General features: G+C 40.2%; 2 protein-coding genes across 3 annotated transcripts; one reads left to right on the forward strand and one right to left on the reverse strand.

Annotated features, from left to right (window-relative positions):
• Window positions 1-677: 677 nt before the first annotated feature.
• LOC145482829 (membrane progestin receptor gamma-like) lies at window positions 678-2,884 on the reverse strand. Its single transcript, XM_081461468.1, has one exon. The coding sequence runs from the start codon at window positions 1,828-1,830 to the stop codon at window positions 793-795; it is 1,038 nt and encodes a 345-aa protein (XP_081317594.1). The 5' UTR covers window positions 1,831-2,884; the 3' UTR covers window positions 678-792.
• A 313-nt stretch (window positions 2,885-3,197) lies between these two features.
• Window positions 3,198-6,889, forward strand: LOC145482875 (uncharacterized). 2 transcript variants are annotated; one of them, XM_081461512.1, is made up of 2 exons: window positions 3,198-3,479; window positions 6,243-6,889. In XM_081461512.1, exons 1-2 carry the CDS (start codon window positions 3,255-3,257, stop codon window positions 6,591-6,593), a joined length of 576 nt encoding a protein of 191 aa, XP_081317638.1. In that variant the 5' UTR covers window positions 3,198-3,254; the 3' UTR covers window positions 6,594-6,889. The 2 variants fall into 2 exon arrangements, with proteins under 2 accessions (XP_081317638.1, XP_081317637.1); XM_081461511.1 differs by having other exon boundaries at window positions 3,201-3,479; window positions 6,240-6,889.
• The last annotated feature ends 10,921 nt before the right edge of the window (window positions 6,890-17,810 follow it).

Raw genomic sequence — 17,810 nt, forward strand, 5'->3', positions numbered from 1 at the left:
GCTACGCACGCCCCTGAACATGCGCAGACAGCATCCCCTTTGATGTCTCTACTGAAATGGTTTTAATGCAATGATAATTCATGTGAGAAACATAATAATCAATGTTACCCCACTAACTCCTGTTAATTTTCTTGAGGAGACCATGTGGCTGCACACAGGCTCTGTAACACAGTAACACCTCTGATTTATGAACGAAAACCAACATAACATGAGTGAGGCCTTCCAAGGGTAAAAGGGACAAGTGACACGACCCTGAAAACCAACGACATGGGAATTTCTAATTAGTAACAAGCGAATCGAATACGCTGCTAAAATTTGACAGTGACAAGAGAAGCACTAGAAAAGACAGTGACATTGACCCTTTTGGACGGGAAACACAGATGATGAACATAAACATTGAAAAAGGTATGTTAAAACCATGAGCTGCATTATTTGGGAGAGAGTACACTACAGGAAAAACAGGAAAAAATCAAATAGTGACAGTGACATATGAGTTCATGTAGAAAAACAACTGCAGCATTTGGTTCCGCTGATTAGGTAACATTGGTACACAAAAGTATGTGACATGGTGACACGGCTACCCCCTTGGAAGGCCTTACGAGTCAGACACAAATAGTTTTAAAAGGATGGGGGAGGGGGAAGGGGGGGGAGGGGGAAGGGGGGGGAGGGGGAAGGGGGAGGGAGGGGGGGAGGTGGTTAAAGGGAATATCTCTTTCTCCTTTGAGGAAAATCCAGAATTCACTATTTACATGTAAAGCTAATTTTTTCCTCCAAAGCCCAGAACCTGGTAATTCAATTGCCTTTACCTCGAGCCTTTCTTTTCTCTGCATTGTCAACTGGCTTGATGGACTTTGTAAAGTATAATACAACAACAACATTACCAACTAGCACAAGCAATGTCAGCAGAAGACTGTTTGTAAACGTGGGAATAGCTGACAAATCTTCCAGAGCTTTCCTCCTTCCTAACATGTCTAGATATATGGCTGTAAACTCGTCCATTGAACCAATGGCGCAAAGAACGTGCAAAAAGTGATGACTTTGACCACAGAAGTCGAAAACACCGGGCAGGAGTCGTTCAGGCAACCTGCTACCATTAGCGACCGCAGCTATGGCAAACAACATGAACTGGCGCTGGAAATAAGGGATAGACACAACATTGCAGTCGACTTGTGACGTACACTGATACATTCGAAGCCAATATGGCAGAGTGTTTATAAAGAAAGAGGCAGAAAAGGTTCCGGTGCGAATTAAAAACTTGAAGTCGATCCAACGATGTCTCGAAGCACAGCAAGCGTACGTGGATAAAATGGCAACGAAAACACACACAACCACATAACCGGGATAAGAGAGGAACAGTACCTGATCTGTGCTCAGAGGTCTTGAGTAAAAGTAAAAGGCTTGTCCAACAGAAAAGGCGTACACACTGATAGCAGCGTAGTCGAAGAAGAAGCAAACATGGCGAGTCTTGCTCGACATCGAGTTGAACAGATGCGCTCCGGAACTCATGAAGAACATTGCGGAGGTGCCAACAGCAAACGATAGCAACGGATAAACAAATGCATCGTGAAGTGGATTATGCTGTGTGAAAACAACGATCGAGCGCCAAACGATGACTGCAAAGGCGGCAACGTGAGACCAGACATTGATGGTTTCGTTGGTTCGCTTGAAGAGGCTGTGGAAACATTCCCAAGCAGATATCTTTGGGCGACGATAGCCGGACAAAATGTACGGTTCACGAAACTCAAATGGCACTTTGTAATCAGGAAGGCCGAAATTTTCCTCGGCGCTATTGGCATTGAGGTCTGAAGTTATTTCGCCGCAACTTCCCATCTTCAAAAATTTCACTCATGAGATTCCTCCGAAACATTGACCTTATCAACTGAGGTCAATTTCAACAGCTCGGGGCCTGCGCATACCGCAAAACGTGTCATTACGGCCTGTCATTTCGCAAATCATTGAATTATTTTAACGCTACGGATTGCTCACTTGCTCATTTCAGGCTAAACGATAACTGAAACATAATCGAAATATCTTTTGCTTTGACTTAATTGCAAAATTTACAGAATTTCATTGTGTAGTAGGGACGGATAGGGTTGGCGATGGGCCCCGAAACTGAGTTAGGGAAGACCCCGGGGTAGCCTCATAATTAGCGCTCTGGACCAAACGGTCCAAATTCGAGCCCCGGCAGGGGACATTGTGATCTCACAGTGCCTCTCTCCACCCAGATATATAGATGGGTACTAGTGAATTTAATGCTGGGGGAAAACCTGCGATAGCCTTGCATCCCATCCAGGGGGAGTAGAGACACTCCTAGTATCTTCATGCCACAGAAATCGGCTTAAGCTTCGGCTGCGTGGATCACGTGTCAGCTTTTCCTTGCCTTCTTTTATAAGTAGAAGCCGTAAAATAATTGTTGCCCCTAACTTTGTCCGAGTAAGAGACGTGTCATCTGATTTGTCCATTGGCACATGCCTATCGAGTTCAATAATTACCCCAGAATTAGTTTACATCACAAAAACTAGTTCCTTTGCATGTCTACAAAGTTCCCTATTTCCTTTCTTATAAGCACCCTCCCTTGAGCTACTAAAATTAATTGGCACCCCTTGGTTCTCAAAATTAAATTAGCGCGCTGCAAGCTACATTCAATATTATGTCGTTAGTCAGCTGTCTCGTTTCGCGGAAAGCTTTCGCAGTGAAGCTAAGAACAGGTGCCACAAAAAGATCAAATGAACTGTTGTATTTTAGTTTTGTTGTAGAAATAGTATTTTGGCCGTCCTAACGAAAACGAACGAGTATCGATGAGTCATAGAAGTCAGGGCCACAAAACGAAAAAATGAAAATAAACGAATATATAAATTAAAAATGCTGAAGAATTATAACAAGACCTTCGAAAACTGACATCCACAAAGACTATAAAGGAGTAAGGATTATAGTATTTTAATGTTGTTCCTATTTACTTTTTAGCTGTCACTTTGCGGGACAGAGGCTAACTTCTTGTCACTTGCTTGGTCCAAGATAGCTTAACTGTATCAAAATTTTCCTGAAAAGAGGAAATATCTATTTTATGAATTCTCTGCGTATACTCTTCAGTCTCCAAATTGAGCCATCGGTAAAGATAGAAAGGAGAATAGAGCATAAGTACATTCGGATATGACGTAATCGCCTCGTCTCTTTGAATGCGCAGCTGCCTAATATTTTAAAAGCTGAATAAATTTGAGTCGAGTTCTTTGTCAAGGAAGAAGCGTATAGCTTTGATGATGAAGTTCTTGGGGTTGATTTCCCTGTTTGTTTCCTGCGTTTTGATCGCGCAAGTTGTCGATGGGAGAAAACACCATCGCAAGCGTGAAGGAGAGAGTGTTCGATCAAAAGGCGACGAACAGATTGCGCCTAAAGTGAGGCACGAAGTTCAGCAAACCGCACGAGCTAATACTGAAGCAGTTCAGGCAGACAACAAGGCCAGAGCAGACGAAGAAAATCAGGTAACGTAACTAAGCGAAGTGCCTAGAAACGGTTTAGTACCTGTATTAACGCGGCTTGCTGTCAGGTGCTGTATCAGTGAACGATCAATTTCAAGATCGATCGGCTTTTTAAAATTTATAGATTTCCGTCAAAATGCCGCGCACTGGAATATGTGCCTTCGTCATTTGCATGTCGTCGTTCGTCTTGAAAATCTTCAAATGCCAAAATCTTTTCACGTATGTTTTTCAGCTTTCTTTAATCCGATTTCTCACACAATAAAGCGGAAACACTACACACATCTGTTATTTTTGTGAAATACATGTAAAAACTACGAAACGAAGTCAAAGTTCTTCAGTGTATAGTGGTTAAATTTTGCTGTTGGCGGAGTTTGCATACGATTTACAGCTGATACTGGTTTTTGTTTCTTTGCCTCAAGGTGAAGCGGGTGAGCTACCTTTGCCTCACAATAAGATTGCAAGCCGAACTGATTATGTTTAAAAAACGTTTATTAAACAATTTTGAATTCGACGCTGGGTTCTTTTATCACTCATAGCAGTAATTTGGAGCTGGTTTAAAAAAGACCTGAAAGAATCATCTCTGCTGAATACTGTAGATTGTGCATTTGGTTTATAAAATTATAGTTTCTTGCTGTGTCAAAATCTGTACATTTGAATATCTACGGTCCGCAACGGCACAGAAGCCAATTCAAAGGAGTGCTCTTTTAAATAAGGTTTTGAATAATCTATATGAGTATGTTGAAACCTTTCAGTTGATGAAAAATCGTTAAAATCTCGCTGTTGTAAAAAACTTGCGAGGAAAAATATCTAAAAGATATCAACAATATCTCGCCTTGAAGCTACACAAAGATATTTGATTATGAAGCGTGTTTGCAATGGAAACAGTATAATTAAGGCCAGTTCATAGAAGAATATCACTTCAAAGGCCTCTGGCGCCAATTCGTTTCACGCGTGAAAACTCTATACATTATTGTATTATTGAGTCTACAATATATCTACACTGAACGGACTGTTGATTTCTACCGTGACAGTCATTCGAAAGGAGTGTGCCTTTCGAATTCTACGTGGTAGGTCGATTTGTTTGTAGGTGCGATTCTTTCCTTATTCAAGCAAATAACAAACGCGTTTTTGGAGCAATTGTAATGATAAAAGCAGGGCTTAACTATATATATTGGATTTTAATAGTTAATGGTTTTATACTCTTTATTTATATAGCGATCAGCAAATATTGAGTTTCTTACGAAGAATTAGGTGCTTGAAACATATATTGCACGTTTGCCATGTAAGTTCAAATATAGACTTCAAAAAATTCTACATGGAAAGATGAGGGAAAAGTTGGTCGCTGTCAAAGTTTTGCATAACTTAACCAGCTGTTAGCGCTGTTTGTTTCTATCCCATTAACAGTGCGTCCCATGATTGGTCGTTTAGTTCTGTTTTGAAGTTCTTTTGACCAAAATTTGGCATTTATTTGCATATTTTAGAGCTGTGTTTTTTCTCCATTTTTGAAAAATACAGTTGATGTTTTACATTACTTTAGCGCAGAATTTCAATCTTCAGTATAGGAAAAGGCTTTTCAAATTAGTGGAAGCAAACAGATTAGAAACCAATTGTTCCATACAGTCAAATCCTGGCTCTCTTGGGAAACGAGGTCTGTGCAGCATTTTTAAGACAGCGGAAGAGGCGGCAAAAGAAGAACTCGTTTAATTTGATATTGCCTCTGCCAAAACGTTACTTGTAAACAACGAATTCAACGGATGAATCGTGTCTGTACGACGAACAGTTTTCTAAACAATACAGTGAAAACGTTCAAATAACTCGAATAGTCTACTTTGTTTCTCGTTGTTTTCCGTCTTTGCGGCTTGCCATTCATAAACTTTTTAAGTGTGCTTTAATTATTCCCAAGAGCTTGGCGGTAAAAATTCTTACCTGCTGAATCATACTTTTAAATATGATTCAGCTTGTAAGAATTTCAAAACTGCAATATGATAATGCTCTGAATGATTACAAAACATGCAAGATTCTTTGCAATAAACATTTCAGAATCTGCCGTTTATTATGTTGGAAAGGACGAGGCACTCTCTTAGACAAATGTGTGCAAACCTCAAACGCTAGCAATTGCAGACTGTCGGTCAACTGTCGGCTGACAATACACTGGGCCGACAATCTGCCGACGACCTACCGACACTATAGTGCCCTACCGACACTACCAGAATTAAACTGTAAAATGGTAGCCATGAAACCTACTCAAAAGGACCTTCTCTTTCATATTCGTGAGGCAGATTTTAAAGCAAAATGCGGCCTTTATACATCTGGATTTGTTATTGATTTGCTATTAGGGAGCTTAAGCAAACCACGACGACGACGGCAACGAGAACGTCGCTAAACAAAAGGTTTAATGAGCAGAACAATAACTGTGCACGTGCGTTATAAATCTTTGCACATTTCTTTGCCGTCCTCTTCAAAACAACAACGTTAAATGATCAAGTTCTGGGTCGTCTACGGAATGTGGACGACGACGGCTACTTTTTCGTATTTCCATTTGGAATTGAACGTCGTCGTTGCATATTTAGCTTAAGCACGTTTTTAGAGCCCATTGGCGTACCGAAAAGATCTAGACAATCGCGAATTTCGTTTGTAAAATATAAATTCATTTTTTATTAGGCGTCGTCCTCAGCGTCGTCGTCGTTGTTGTTGCTCACATTAAGACAAGCCCTTCATTTTCATAGAAACAAGGGAGCAATAAAAAATATCTTTTCACTTCAGAAGAAAGACGTCCTGATTGCGGATGGAGGAGAGGTACCAAATGATCATGTCGCCCGTAATAAACACCGCAGAGGCCATAGAGGAAAAGGAGCTTTCCACTTCCGGCGAGAGGACGGAAGTAAACTCGACAATGCCCACCTCAAACACCGCTTCCATAAGCGGAACCATGGCAACCGGGGACGTCATCATAACGACGTAAAAGTCACTAAAGAAAACCTGAGCCCTGAAATGCTGGCGCTGAACTCGAATATGCCAACTGAGAAAAAGCTGAAACGATTGATGAAAGTGATCAAACGGAGACAGCACATGCGCAGAAAACACCACCACAAGCGACAGGAGGAGAAAGCACACTAACATTTAAATGTATTTTTCATGTAAATTGTTTTTTTTTTGAAGTAACAATGGTTTTGTTTTGATTCGAAAGCATTCTTTTGACTTTTTTTTTTACGATGGACCTGAGAAATATTGTTATATCATTCATGTGGAGGCGTTAAATTACATATAGCCAAAAAAATTCTTTGTTACGGTCTCAGATTTTGAATATGTATGTAAACCAAACGTTTCTCGTCAGATTAATGTTTTTAGGACAGTATGAGTTGTAAAGTAACATACTTTAGCAAGCACTTCAATAAAAAAAATATTCCACCTCGCTTCAGGGAAATGTCTTGTATATCGCGCGTGACCGAAGTAAGCTCGTAATAGTTTTCAGAAAAAAGGGAATATCTAAGATATATTTCCGCAGCAACTTCTGTCATCTTCGGTTACAATTGAATTTGTCAGCCTCTTTATAGCTAGCACAATAGGTGTTACTTTTTCAACAGAGTATCATACATGGAAAGAATCATGAAAAAAGTTTAAAAAAATCATTCTACGTTGTGGCGGTTTTTGCTTTTGTATTCTTCATCTAATATATGTAGATGCTGGTTCAGATAGTCTTCTTCCAATTAATGTGCATCACTTCGTTGAGTTTAATTTGAAACCTTATGGCAGGGGAGCCTAAGGAAAACTCTCTGCAAACTACCACGTACGCCACAACACTGTACACGTTGATAAATGTGTGACCTCTTGTCCGAGAATAAATTCTCCCGGGCACGTGACACACTGGCGAGTTGTTTTGCCAATGTAACTTTCATTACAACAAGCACGCAATAATTTTCAAGGGACCTGGTACGGAGCTCTGCTAAGATTGAGTCTTTCACACGAAGCTAAAAGCTAAATTGGCATTTGGCCAATTGGGCCATAATGCTGGAACTATACCGGTTCCGTGGGATGCTAGTCCATCATTGGTTCGCACTCCGCATTTTTTTCAGTTTCTACAGCAGATCGACGATATTAAGTGGAGAGAGGCAGTGCGAGAGTGAATTGTCTTGCCCAAAGACACAACAAAAACACTCCAGTCAGTAGCGCTAGAACCCAGATCACTTCATACAGAGACCAGTGCACTAACTCGATAGGTCACCACGTCTCTGTTCTCTCACAATAAACATATTTTAAGTTTTATGAAAAGAAAAAAGGAGCTAAAATTTCTACACTGCTACAGTACCGTTTCAGGGGTTTCGTCCATGATCCTGTTTTGTGCAACGTTTGAGAAAAAACCTTTGTTAGACAACCTTAACAGTCTGTGGAAATTTAACTGAGGCTGTCACGCGAGGCGTTCTTTTTGTTCTTTGTTGTTATTAGCTTTTGTTATTATGTAAGTATATCTGTTGAAAACCTAACAAGTATGTTCAGTATTGTCATTATTCTGTCCATTTGGTTAATAAATTCAATTTAATTCAACATTAAATGGCGATTGCAGAACTTTCTCTGGAAATAAATGCCTTTAATTCCAAACAATTTTCTTGAAAACATTCACAATCGACTTAACAAAATGTACTTGCTAACTAAATCTTCCCTTTGGTACCAGTTAAAACCTATTTGCTTGAAGCGTTTCTAATTATGCATATATGTTAGTTCTTTCTAGAAACAATGTGTGTTTTTCTGCAACCTGAAAGAACGTTTCTAGACAAAAATCTGAATTTTAATACCTAACTCCCAAACACCCAATAAAGTTTCTTACTGACAGAAGTTTTAGGAGGATCTTTTTTATATACCTTAAAGTTTATTTATTATTTAAAATAATTTCTATTTACAGGGCTTAAAAAGGTTAAAAAGTGAAAAACACCGAACGTTTTCGACACTAGGTCATCTTCAGGGGAAGAAAAGAAAGAACTTATTAAATTGAAATAAAACTACGTTCTGCTGCAATAATAATTATAGTCGTCATAGGTAAGTTTAGGCATAATGCCCATAATTTTAAAAACTAATTATCATTTTGCAAAGCGTCACAATTTTAAGTTGAGAATTTTCGTATACAAGCGCGCCTTCGTGATTATCGATGTATTACAAGGGATGTTGAAATAAGCAATCAACAGTGAGAAATTAAAAGACAACCTATTGCAACGTTCTACGAATTTCACCCCTACTGGATACAGTGCTTCGCAAAATTTTTTAAAGTTACTGTTAAATAACATTCGCTATTGAAACTGTAACGTTCTGTGGTGATGATTTTGTAAAGCGAAAAGGAAATTAAAGTTGCTAATTGCGGCGACCACAATATGTCAATTGTACACATGCTGCTTAACTTATTGGCCGGCAATATCAACCGACGCAGATACGGCGATAATAAGAATATCAATAAAATATAGATATATAATAAGTGGAAACAACAATCCATCTATGCGATCGTTGGTTGTTAACCTAACCAACTCTACCCGATAAACTGCCTTAAAGAGTCATTAACGCACCTACCGTCCTTCATCTTGAAAACTTTCGCTCGCTGCAGTGCAGTGGGTGTTTCGAATGCACATAACATAGCAAGGCCCCGGGGCAAAGAGACGACCAGATATCTCGTTATTCATCGAAAACGTGCAAAGAGCGTTGTTGATTCAGTCGCGTTACAACTAGAACTTGGAAAAAATGCTTGTCGAAATATGGCGGTTCGTCATGGAAACAAAGTTTCCAGACAGTGACCTGTCATGCCATATTGCTGTCAGTTAAATTAAAGATAAGGTCCCAAAGCTTGATAGGTTTTTAATATCAATAAAGGGACTTTTCGCCCCCTTGATCTGAACTGATCAGGTGACCAACCCCCCCCCCCTCCGCCCTAATGTAAATTCGTTTAAAAAGGTATCAGATGATACTACTTTTACTGAATGAAAAGCACCTCCACAAAACAGATGCAGCGGGTAAGTTTTGCGTTTGTTTTTTTAGCAACATTGTTCTGCTAACAGCTTTGACTGAGTCAGAACTGACAGGGGCACATATGTTTACAAGACATCAGAGCGATTTTACAGATCTAGACATCAGAGGGACATATACAAATCAAGTCAGTGTTACCATGCATTGCAGCGGAACCTTTTTCCTGACTCAGAGTCGCTACACAACAGTCTTCAACCTACTACTTTAGTGTCTCTCAACAATAGACATTTTGCGTCAGAAAATATAACTCATTTCCCAAAGAATGGAAATGTCGTCGTTTGAGAACATTAACAGGGCTAGCGTCACGTGAAAACGCCGTGATACACCTCTAAGATACGTCGTCTTGTTTCGTACACCTTGAATTGATTCTACATTTCCCTCTAGGGCTAAAACTTTAATTTGCTTGTGCTTATTTTTTCCAAATTGCACTCGCAATCATTTGATTACCTATACCAAGTGAACGATAAGCCACTGATTCGGAGTTCAAGAATTAGTGCATTGGGTGTGCGTTTTTATGCCTGATAAACATAAGAAGAGAATAAATTAGGGATAAAAACGCATGCACATCGCGTTAATTCTTGAAACTCCGAATTGAGTTATTGAAGCTGATACCAGAGCTTGGTCATATGCCGAACTGGGAGACTTTCCTTTTCATATATTCCTACAAGTGATGTAATTTTCACATCGATCTGATTAAGAAAGAATGGCTAAAAAGCTTATTGAAATGCAAAGTATAGTTCAGAAAAGAAAAAAAAATACTGTATCGGGAAAACGAAAAGAAGAAACTATTTTAGGCCATGATATATGGCGAAAGATAAAACCACTCCTCCCTCCTCCGCCACGCACAACTTTGGAGGGCTGCGTTGAGTGTACTCCGTTGCAGAACAAAATATCACTTCTCTTTTGTCTTTGCTGTTATTGCTTTAAATTCTTTTATGATCTACAGAGCATCCAGACAACGTCACCGTCGATTGAAGATTTCAAGTGGGTACGTGAAAACAATAACACAAAGATTGCTAACTGGTAATCAAAGCATTTTAAGCTCGTGCTACGTTAAAAGAACCGTGTACAACATTACTAAAACAGGAAAACCGTGCAAGGTAAGCATTATATTGAAACTGAGTTTTATATCAGTATCTTAACCTGAAGCAATGCAAATGGCTCATAAATACTAAAATTGATCCTTAATTTTAAAAGAATCCAAAGGTCTTTTTATATGAGCCCGGTCGACCGGGCTGGCCCGGATACCGAGATCATGGTTTTTGCGACCGAGATTTCGGTAACCCCCCGGCGGGATGACAATTTTTCCATATGAACACTCTAACTCGGGTGACAGGGACGAAACGCTTTTGCAAAATAGCTTCGCTTTCGCATCATAACGGCCAAAATAGCGTACTTTGCCCTGTATGTGTTTCCACTGACTTCAGAAGTATGCGAATTAGCTTTATAAGTAAGTAACAAGAATCCACAAAGCTATGATAGTCGCGAACGATACAAGTGTATGTTCTGACCATTTTGGTTTCGTTTCTTGAATCTCATCCCGGTGGAACAAAATTTGCCCTGGGAACCGAGCCAGCCAGGTAAACGGAAGTATGAAGAGGCCTTTGAAATGCTCTACACATATCCGAGAAATCACCTACTAAGATCGTATAAGAGGTCCAAAATTTGGCAATATGAACAATGAAAAACATTCTTAGGGTGGTGCCTTGGGTAGCTTTGTTTGCAAACATGTACATTGCAACGTAAGTTTGCTTTAAAGTGTAATGTTAACGACGTTAAAAGAAATCTACAAATCAGTTGAGCTTAGTCAGGCCTTTAACGTATCACGAAACTGTGTAGACTAGTTTGTTCATTGCATAGTACGTTTCGAATTGTCACGGATGATACAAAGAACTCTCTGTGAAATAAAACTCGCTTTATTACAGAAACCTACATCGACAAAGTCGCTCCTTTAAATCTGAGTTGGTTTGGGCTGCCATGGATACGCAGGTTACGCTGCAAAATGTAATAATCCCGGAATAACCAACGCGAAATGTAACTGAATAACAATCCAGACCGGAGCTTCAATTCGTATTCACTTAGCATCACTTCCACGGTGAGCCGAATTGAGCTGTTGATGAAAAGTACGTCCACGAGATTATTTCTAAAGTCGCAAGCAGTGAGCTGACATAGCTCTAGGGGTCATTGAGACACACAAACCGGCTGGAGTCTTGTACTCCTGGTAGGGCCACCCAGTGCCGAACAGGTCGAAGGGTAGAGACCAGACAAAGAGTGACCCCCTGGTCCTCCAGGTTGGGGGTTGGGCGTAGGGCTAACAACCCTACCCCATAAAAAACAATTTGTTACAGAAACTGGAAACGTGGACAATGATACAACACTAGCTGGGGGTGTCACTGCTGAGGCTGCAATGACGCTCTTGGGCCAAAGCCAGCGGGAAGCCCAAAGGCCGATGGGCCCCATGGTAGCCCCCAAGCGACAGACGACCATCGGTTGCTGGAATGTAAACAAGGCGGGGTGGAAGAGCTGGGAAGTAGCCAAAGCGGTGGCACGGAACAGGGAGTGTTGGTCGGAAAGCGTGACGGCCTTATGCGCCTACTGGCGCGACGAGAAATGATAATGATGATGATGAAGCAGTGAGCTATTCTCGCTGATGTTTTACTTCTGGAAATCATCGCAGGGGGTGTCAAACATTTTGAACGTTGAGACCAAATTAGGTGGAATAAGATTTCTGGGGGCCAAAAATATAAAGGTGCAGTGTCTCGGCTAACTTGACAGAATGTTCTCGTTACTAGTTTTCGAATTATATTTCCAAATGCCAACTGGGATACTGAAAGATTCTACAGAGCAAAATGGAACAAGTATTGTGGTAAACTTCGGTCCAATAATACTTCCCTGGCCTGTTTGGACCTGTTGCTTTACCATGATTACGCGAAGAATATTTCTCAAGTAGTTTAAGGCCTGGGTCAAAGGCTTTTACTGGTGAAAATAATTTATTAGTTATATTTGTGAAGGTATAAATGGCAATGGAACCAGATTTAGCACCCAGTGATCATTTTGTTAAAATTTGGCAAATCGACGAATTGTTGTAGAATTTTCATTCTATTGATCAATAAATGAGCATTTGCGATGCAAATTTGAATTATCTACCTTGCTACGTTTGGAATGATCTCCCTTGATTTCGTTTATAGAAGATATAAATGATCAAAAATCGAATTTTGTTGAAAAAAAAAGGACCTTTCACCCTATAAAATTTTTCTGTGAAAAGAGGGACGGTCATTCCAGAAGCTGTCAGAAGTACCAATTCTACTTTACATTCCTGACTCGGGCCTTAACTACTGCGCAAGATTTTCGCGTCATTAGCGCGCGCTCACGAACGCGTGCGCATACACAACATATACAATATGGTGGCTCTTGGCTTGCGAGAGACAAATCATGGTTTTTTTCTCGAAAACGAGTACGGTGACCTAACGATTTTTTTAATTTAGTTTGAATGCAGAGACCACCTTCTTTCTATACAATGAATATGAACCAAATTCTATTGCAGAGTAAAACATTTTCACGGAAAATGAGAGCATAGCTAGCACTCGTAAAAGATAATATGTGGCCCCAGAACACTGCGTGCTTGGAATATATTGTATCTCTGTCAACTAAATATGAGTGCCCTTATCATGAAACGTACATCAAATTGCTCCGTAGCATTTATATAATACATCCTTTGTTGTATTTCTCCCTTGACTTTCTCTCTATTTTCTGCTCTCTTAAAGCATAAGGTGAATGGTTCAAATATGAACGTTTCTGAAAGCAGATGATTTAAGGAGTTATGGGGTTTATTGAAGGTCCTCTTGCTCCTAAACGAATATGGGGATCCCCCTTTTTTATTTGAAATTTTAAGTTCTCTTGATATAAGCAGCCAACAGGCAAAGTTTGAAAGAAAATCTATTGTGAGTTCTATTTCGATGGAGTTACCTTAAACTGCTTGAGTTGGCGAGGATCAACTTGGGGCGCGTCCAGTGTTTTGGGAAAGGAGTACGTATGGATTACTAGAATAAAAGTGGATTCCGCTTCTTCAAGTTTACTTTTGTGACAGGATGAGAGGAAATGAAATTACCACTCAGGGGAAATTAGGAACTTTTAGTCGATACTTCTTTGCTTATACTACTTCGTCGCTTCTTTTCAGGCGTGTACCTAATCGTGCCTTTTTGGCAGGCTTCGGTGACAAATCAAGCGCGTTTGGTCGAGCCATGCTTCGTAAAATACCCATGGCGAGACCAAACGAACCTGATATACCGCCGAAGCGTACCACAAAGTATGAAGACAAGCAATAGACTGCAAGGCTGATACTACGTGAAAAACGTTTCGAGACACCAACATGACAAGAACCGATAAAGTAGGATCGCAACAGTGGAGAGCTGTTTCGCCCTTCTTGGGGCTCGTCAGCACTGTGTAGCGAAGATATGTAACGTCAGCCCAACAGCCAACGCACATAAATTGCAAAATGACCCGTGCACTATATCAAGTTCCGTACTTTGAACTCACTTGCGCCCCGAAACACGCGTTGCCACATCACATGTTTCGGGGCGCAAGGAGACAAAGTGTCAAGATTGGTGTCTCGAAAAGCAAAAGAATAAATGTGGTTGGACAAGGCCAGTCTAAACATTTAAACATTCAACCGCATGGCCAGTACCATGCTTAAAAAACGCAGCGTATCGGATCTAAAAAGACCTACGGTCCGAAAATACATAAATGAGAAACCATAAACTGCAAGGGACCGCATACGATAAACGCTGCCAACGTAGGATCTACAAGAGATCTGATCAGCCAAAAAAAAAAAAAATGTATGAAGACAAGCAATAGACTGCAAGGCTGATGCTACGTGAAAAACGTTTCGAGACACCAACATGACAAGGACCGATAAAGTAGGATCGCAACATTTTGCAATTTATGTGCGTTGGCTGTTGGGCTGGCGTTACATATCTTCGCTACACAGTGCTGACGAGCCCCAAGAAGGGCGAAACAGCTGTCCACTGTTGCGTTTATCGTATGCGGTCCCTTGCAGTTTATGGTACCAAAAAGGTACGAATAGGTATTTACCGTACCCAAATTCGGCCAAGTTAACATGATATAGCAGCCATAACTTATGTTTTCACAACGTTGAACAATCAATCTCCGACGGTTACATTCGGAAACAGTGAAGGAATAACAGAATAAGCTATTTATACGTAAATTTAAACGAAAAAAACCAGCAATTGTTTCAAAAACAAACGAAAAAACACTACCACGAATGGTAGCTTAATTACTATTCCTGTGAGAACTGTGCATTCATTGTAGTCTGCTGGCAGCCGGTTTTTTCTCTAAGGGTCCGGCTAGGACGAATGTTTAGTTATCGCGAACGAAAAAGGGCAGTATGGCAGTGGCCGAGTGGGGAAGAAGGCGGGACAAGGGCGGTATGGCCGAGTAGGGAAGAAGGCGAGACGAGACGAGACGAGACGAGGGCCTAGCCCTCCCTCAGTGCTAAGTTGAGTTTTGATCAGTTGACATATCTTATATGTCACCGCGTACAAGATATGTGTGAACAGACCACACTGCGTTCGGTCTGTTAATCATGACCTCAGTCAAGACCCCACAGCAAACAGACCTCCTGCTCGGTTAATAAGAGCTCAATATAACATGTAAATTAGCAAAGAGAGAAAAAGAGATAAATCGCTTATCTATGAGAGCTTCAATGTTATCATGTAATCAACCGAAAATCAGATGAGGCAAACCAGCTGTATATTCGGACTACGAGCATTGTTGTTACGACCACTGACGTAATTTGTTTAGTCAAAACGTTTTATATAAAACTTATTGGTAACACATTTGATAGTCTGTGAAACTAGCGTGAAATAAATACAGATATAATTGTCTTACGTCAGTTTGTTTTTAGCATCCACCATTTCCGTTTTAATTTTGTGCAATGTTGTTAATCCTTTATTCCAATTCTGTGTTTGCGTTATCATGCCACACACATAAAGAGAATAACAAAACCCGGAAATATTGGCCTGGCAGGTGAATGCTGAGTAATCATTACTCCTTTGAAACCCCTTTCAAACGCAACAACCGTACCATATTGTTGTCTTCTTCAGGTCTGAGTGCAGTGTAGTCGGCGAATCGATGCCGGTTTTCAGCAAGGTTATTACAGCCATGAATCCAAGTTATTTGATTCTGATGGCGCTCCACCTTGTCGGTGTTTTATTTAACATACGAATGTTAGCAAGCTGCTTCAAAGACAAGGCGAGCCACACAATTCTTCATAAATCTCGGCGATTCATGGTATGGCAGTGTATTCTTCAAGTCACCCTTCTCGTCTTGAACGCCGACGAAATCACGAGAGCTTTCGGGGAACAGGGGCCGGAATGGTGCCAAACAAATAAAATACTGATGACTTCAGTGGGGCTCTTTATAATCTACAACTTGTTGGCGATTCTAGCAGTAGAAGATCACACCATAGTTTGCCTTAAACGCGAGTTATCTCCCAAAGTAGCCATGTCAGGAGCATTAACTGCAGGAGTTACAAGCTGTGGTATTCTATTCTGGATCGACGCTGTCTCTTCGCCAGCTCTATGTGTATCCCACATAGCTTCAAGTTTTGCCAGCACGCTCATGATTTTGTTTTCATTGTTGTTAGCCTTTCGAATTTGCACACAGGCTGATCAAGATACAGTGAAGTCATCGACAGAGGAAACATCCCTTCTACTCAGTTTTTTAAGCAAAAACAAGACGGCTGTCTTTTTGACAGCATTCGTAGCAGTCGTAGCGTTGGTTTGCACTACTTTGGCAGTTTTTCAGTCATTAGGCACTGTGGTAAGCTGTGTTTCTGTAGCAACCAGTGGTTATACTCAAGAAAATTATGCAGAGTTTTCGCATGGAGTTGGATTCCTACAGAAGATTTTTTATCTGAACATAATTTGGTTTGTAATGGGAATAGTTCTTCCCGTGATTTTTCGACAATTGATTGATTCAAACGTTGATACCAAAGACTGCTCGGAAGACAATCACTTTCACAGTACGAAAATAGCAATCTTGGCATAACCGTGACTTATTTAGTACACTAGAACACTGAATTTAATTAATGTTAATGATATATTTGATAATATTTTAGCGAGTAATACATAAGTTGTTTTGTAGACCAATGTCACACGTTAGATTTTAATTCTGTTTCGTAGACGTCTATAAACCTATAAATTATTGAAGTCAACAATCTGTTGTTATTCATGTTTAGCAATGTTATCGAAAATTGTGGATAATCTGCATCGGCTCAACACTATCAAGTGCAAGTCGTCATATCAATATTGTGTTCTATTTTGGAAAGCTATTAGTCGTGTGTTTGATCGACACATCACGAAATGTTAACTGATTGATATTGTTATTTAGAAAACAACCCAAAGAAAATACGCGTGCTGATTGGTTTAAAATTATTATTAGAAACACGGAACTAGTCCAAGCTGTTGACGTAATGATGGCGTGAGAAAAGAGAGTTTACATTTTGATAATCAAAGTAAGCAAGCTGTTTACTTTTCGCAGAATTTTCTGAAAGTAATAGAAAACATGTTCTTCATGTTTCTATCGAGCTATATAAACACTCCTGGAAGTTTGGGAGAACTTGAACTAAAACCGCCGTGGAAACAGCTCGTGCTCCCACAGCATTTCTCGTTCTCCTAAACTTCCACTCGTGAAACTAAAACCCGATAGAAACTCGGAGAACATGTTTTCTATTTTTTAAACACCACCAGGTGTACAAGGTAACATTTCCAGTGATGCTAAGTGTAGCCTATTTTTCCAGTCATAGACGAAATTCAGCCGCTGTTTCCATTTACGGTTTGGATGTGTAACACAGTTCTCGCGGTTGTCATGGACACAAGACAACACAAAATAGTTAGAAAGAAATATATATGTCAGCTAAACTCAGTCTAAGAGTTGTGTTTTAACTTTCTACATGTAGGTGCCGTGGAAAATATTTAACTAAAAGCTATTAGGACTTAAATTTTTCTAGGTTACTCTAAGGAAGTTGTTGTATTTCTGGTGTCCACATAGAATTTGGACTGTTTAGGTTATTAAACAGGTTCTCAGGTCTAAACACTACCACGAATGGTTGCTTAATTAATTAAGAGCCAGCAGCCTGGGCCTGAGAAATAGTCATATGACGCCTCGATGTCGATGTCGATATATCGATTAAAGAAGTTCGTTTCTCGTACCGAAAGGTTGCTAACGTGTAAGTGGCAGAATGTCTTCTAAATAGCTGTTTTGGTGGTCAAAGGACATCATTTAAGTCTGGCGATCGGTAACTTGACATGC

Source organism: Orbicella franksi, chromosome 3 (genome assembly GCF_964199315.1).
Source record: "Orbicella franksi chromosome 3, jaOrbFran1.1, whole genome shotgun sequence".
Taxonomy (NCBI): domain Eukaryota; kingdom Metazoa; phylum Cnidaria; class Anthozoa; order Scleractinia; family Merulinidae; genus Orbicella; species Orbicella franksi.

Coding starts and splice junctions, on each gene's coding strand:
- LOC145482875 (XM_081461511.1), top strand. CDS start 3,255: ATGATGAAGTTCTTGGGGTTGATTTCCCTGTTTGTTTCCTGCGTTTTG. Junction 3,480..6,239: donor GAGCAGACGAAGAAAATCAG/GTAACGTAACTA, acceptor TTTTCACTTCAG/AAGAAAGACGTCCTGATTGC.
- LOC145482829 (XM_081461468.1), bottom strand. CDS start 1,830: ATGGGAAGTTGCGGCGAAATAACTTCAGACCTCAATGCCAATAGCGCC.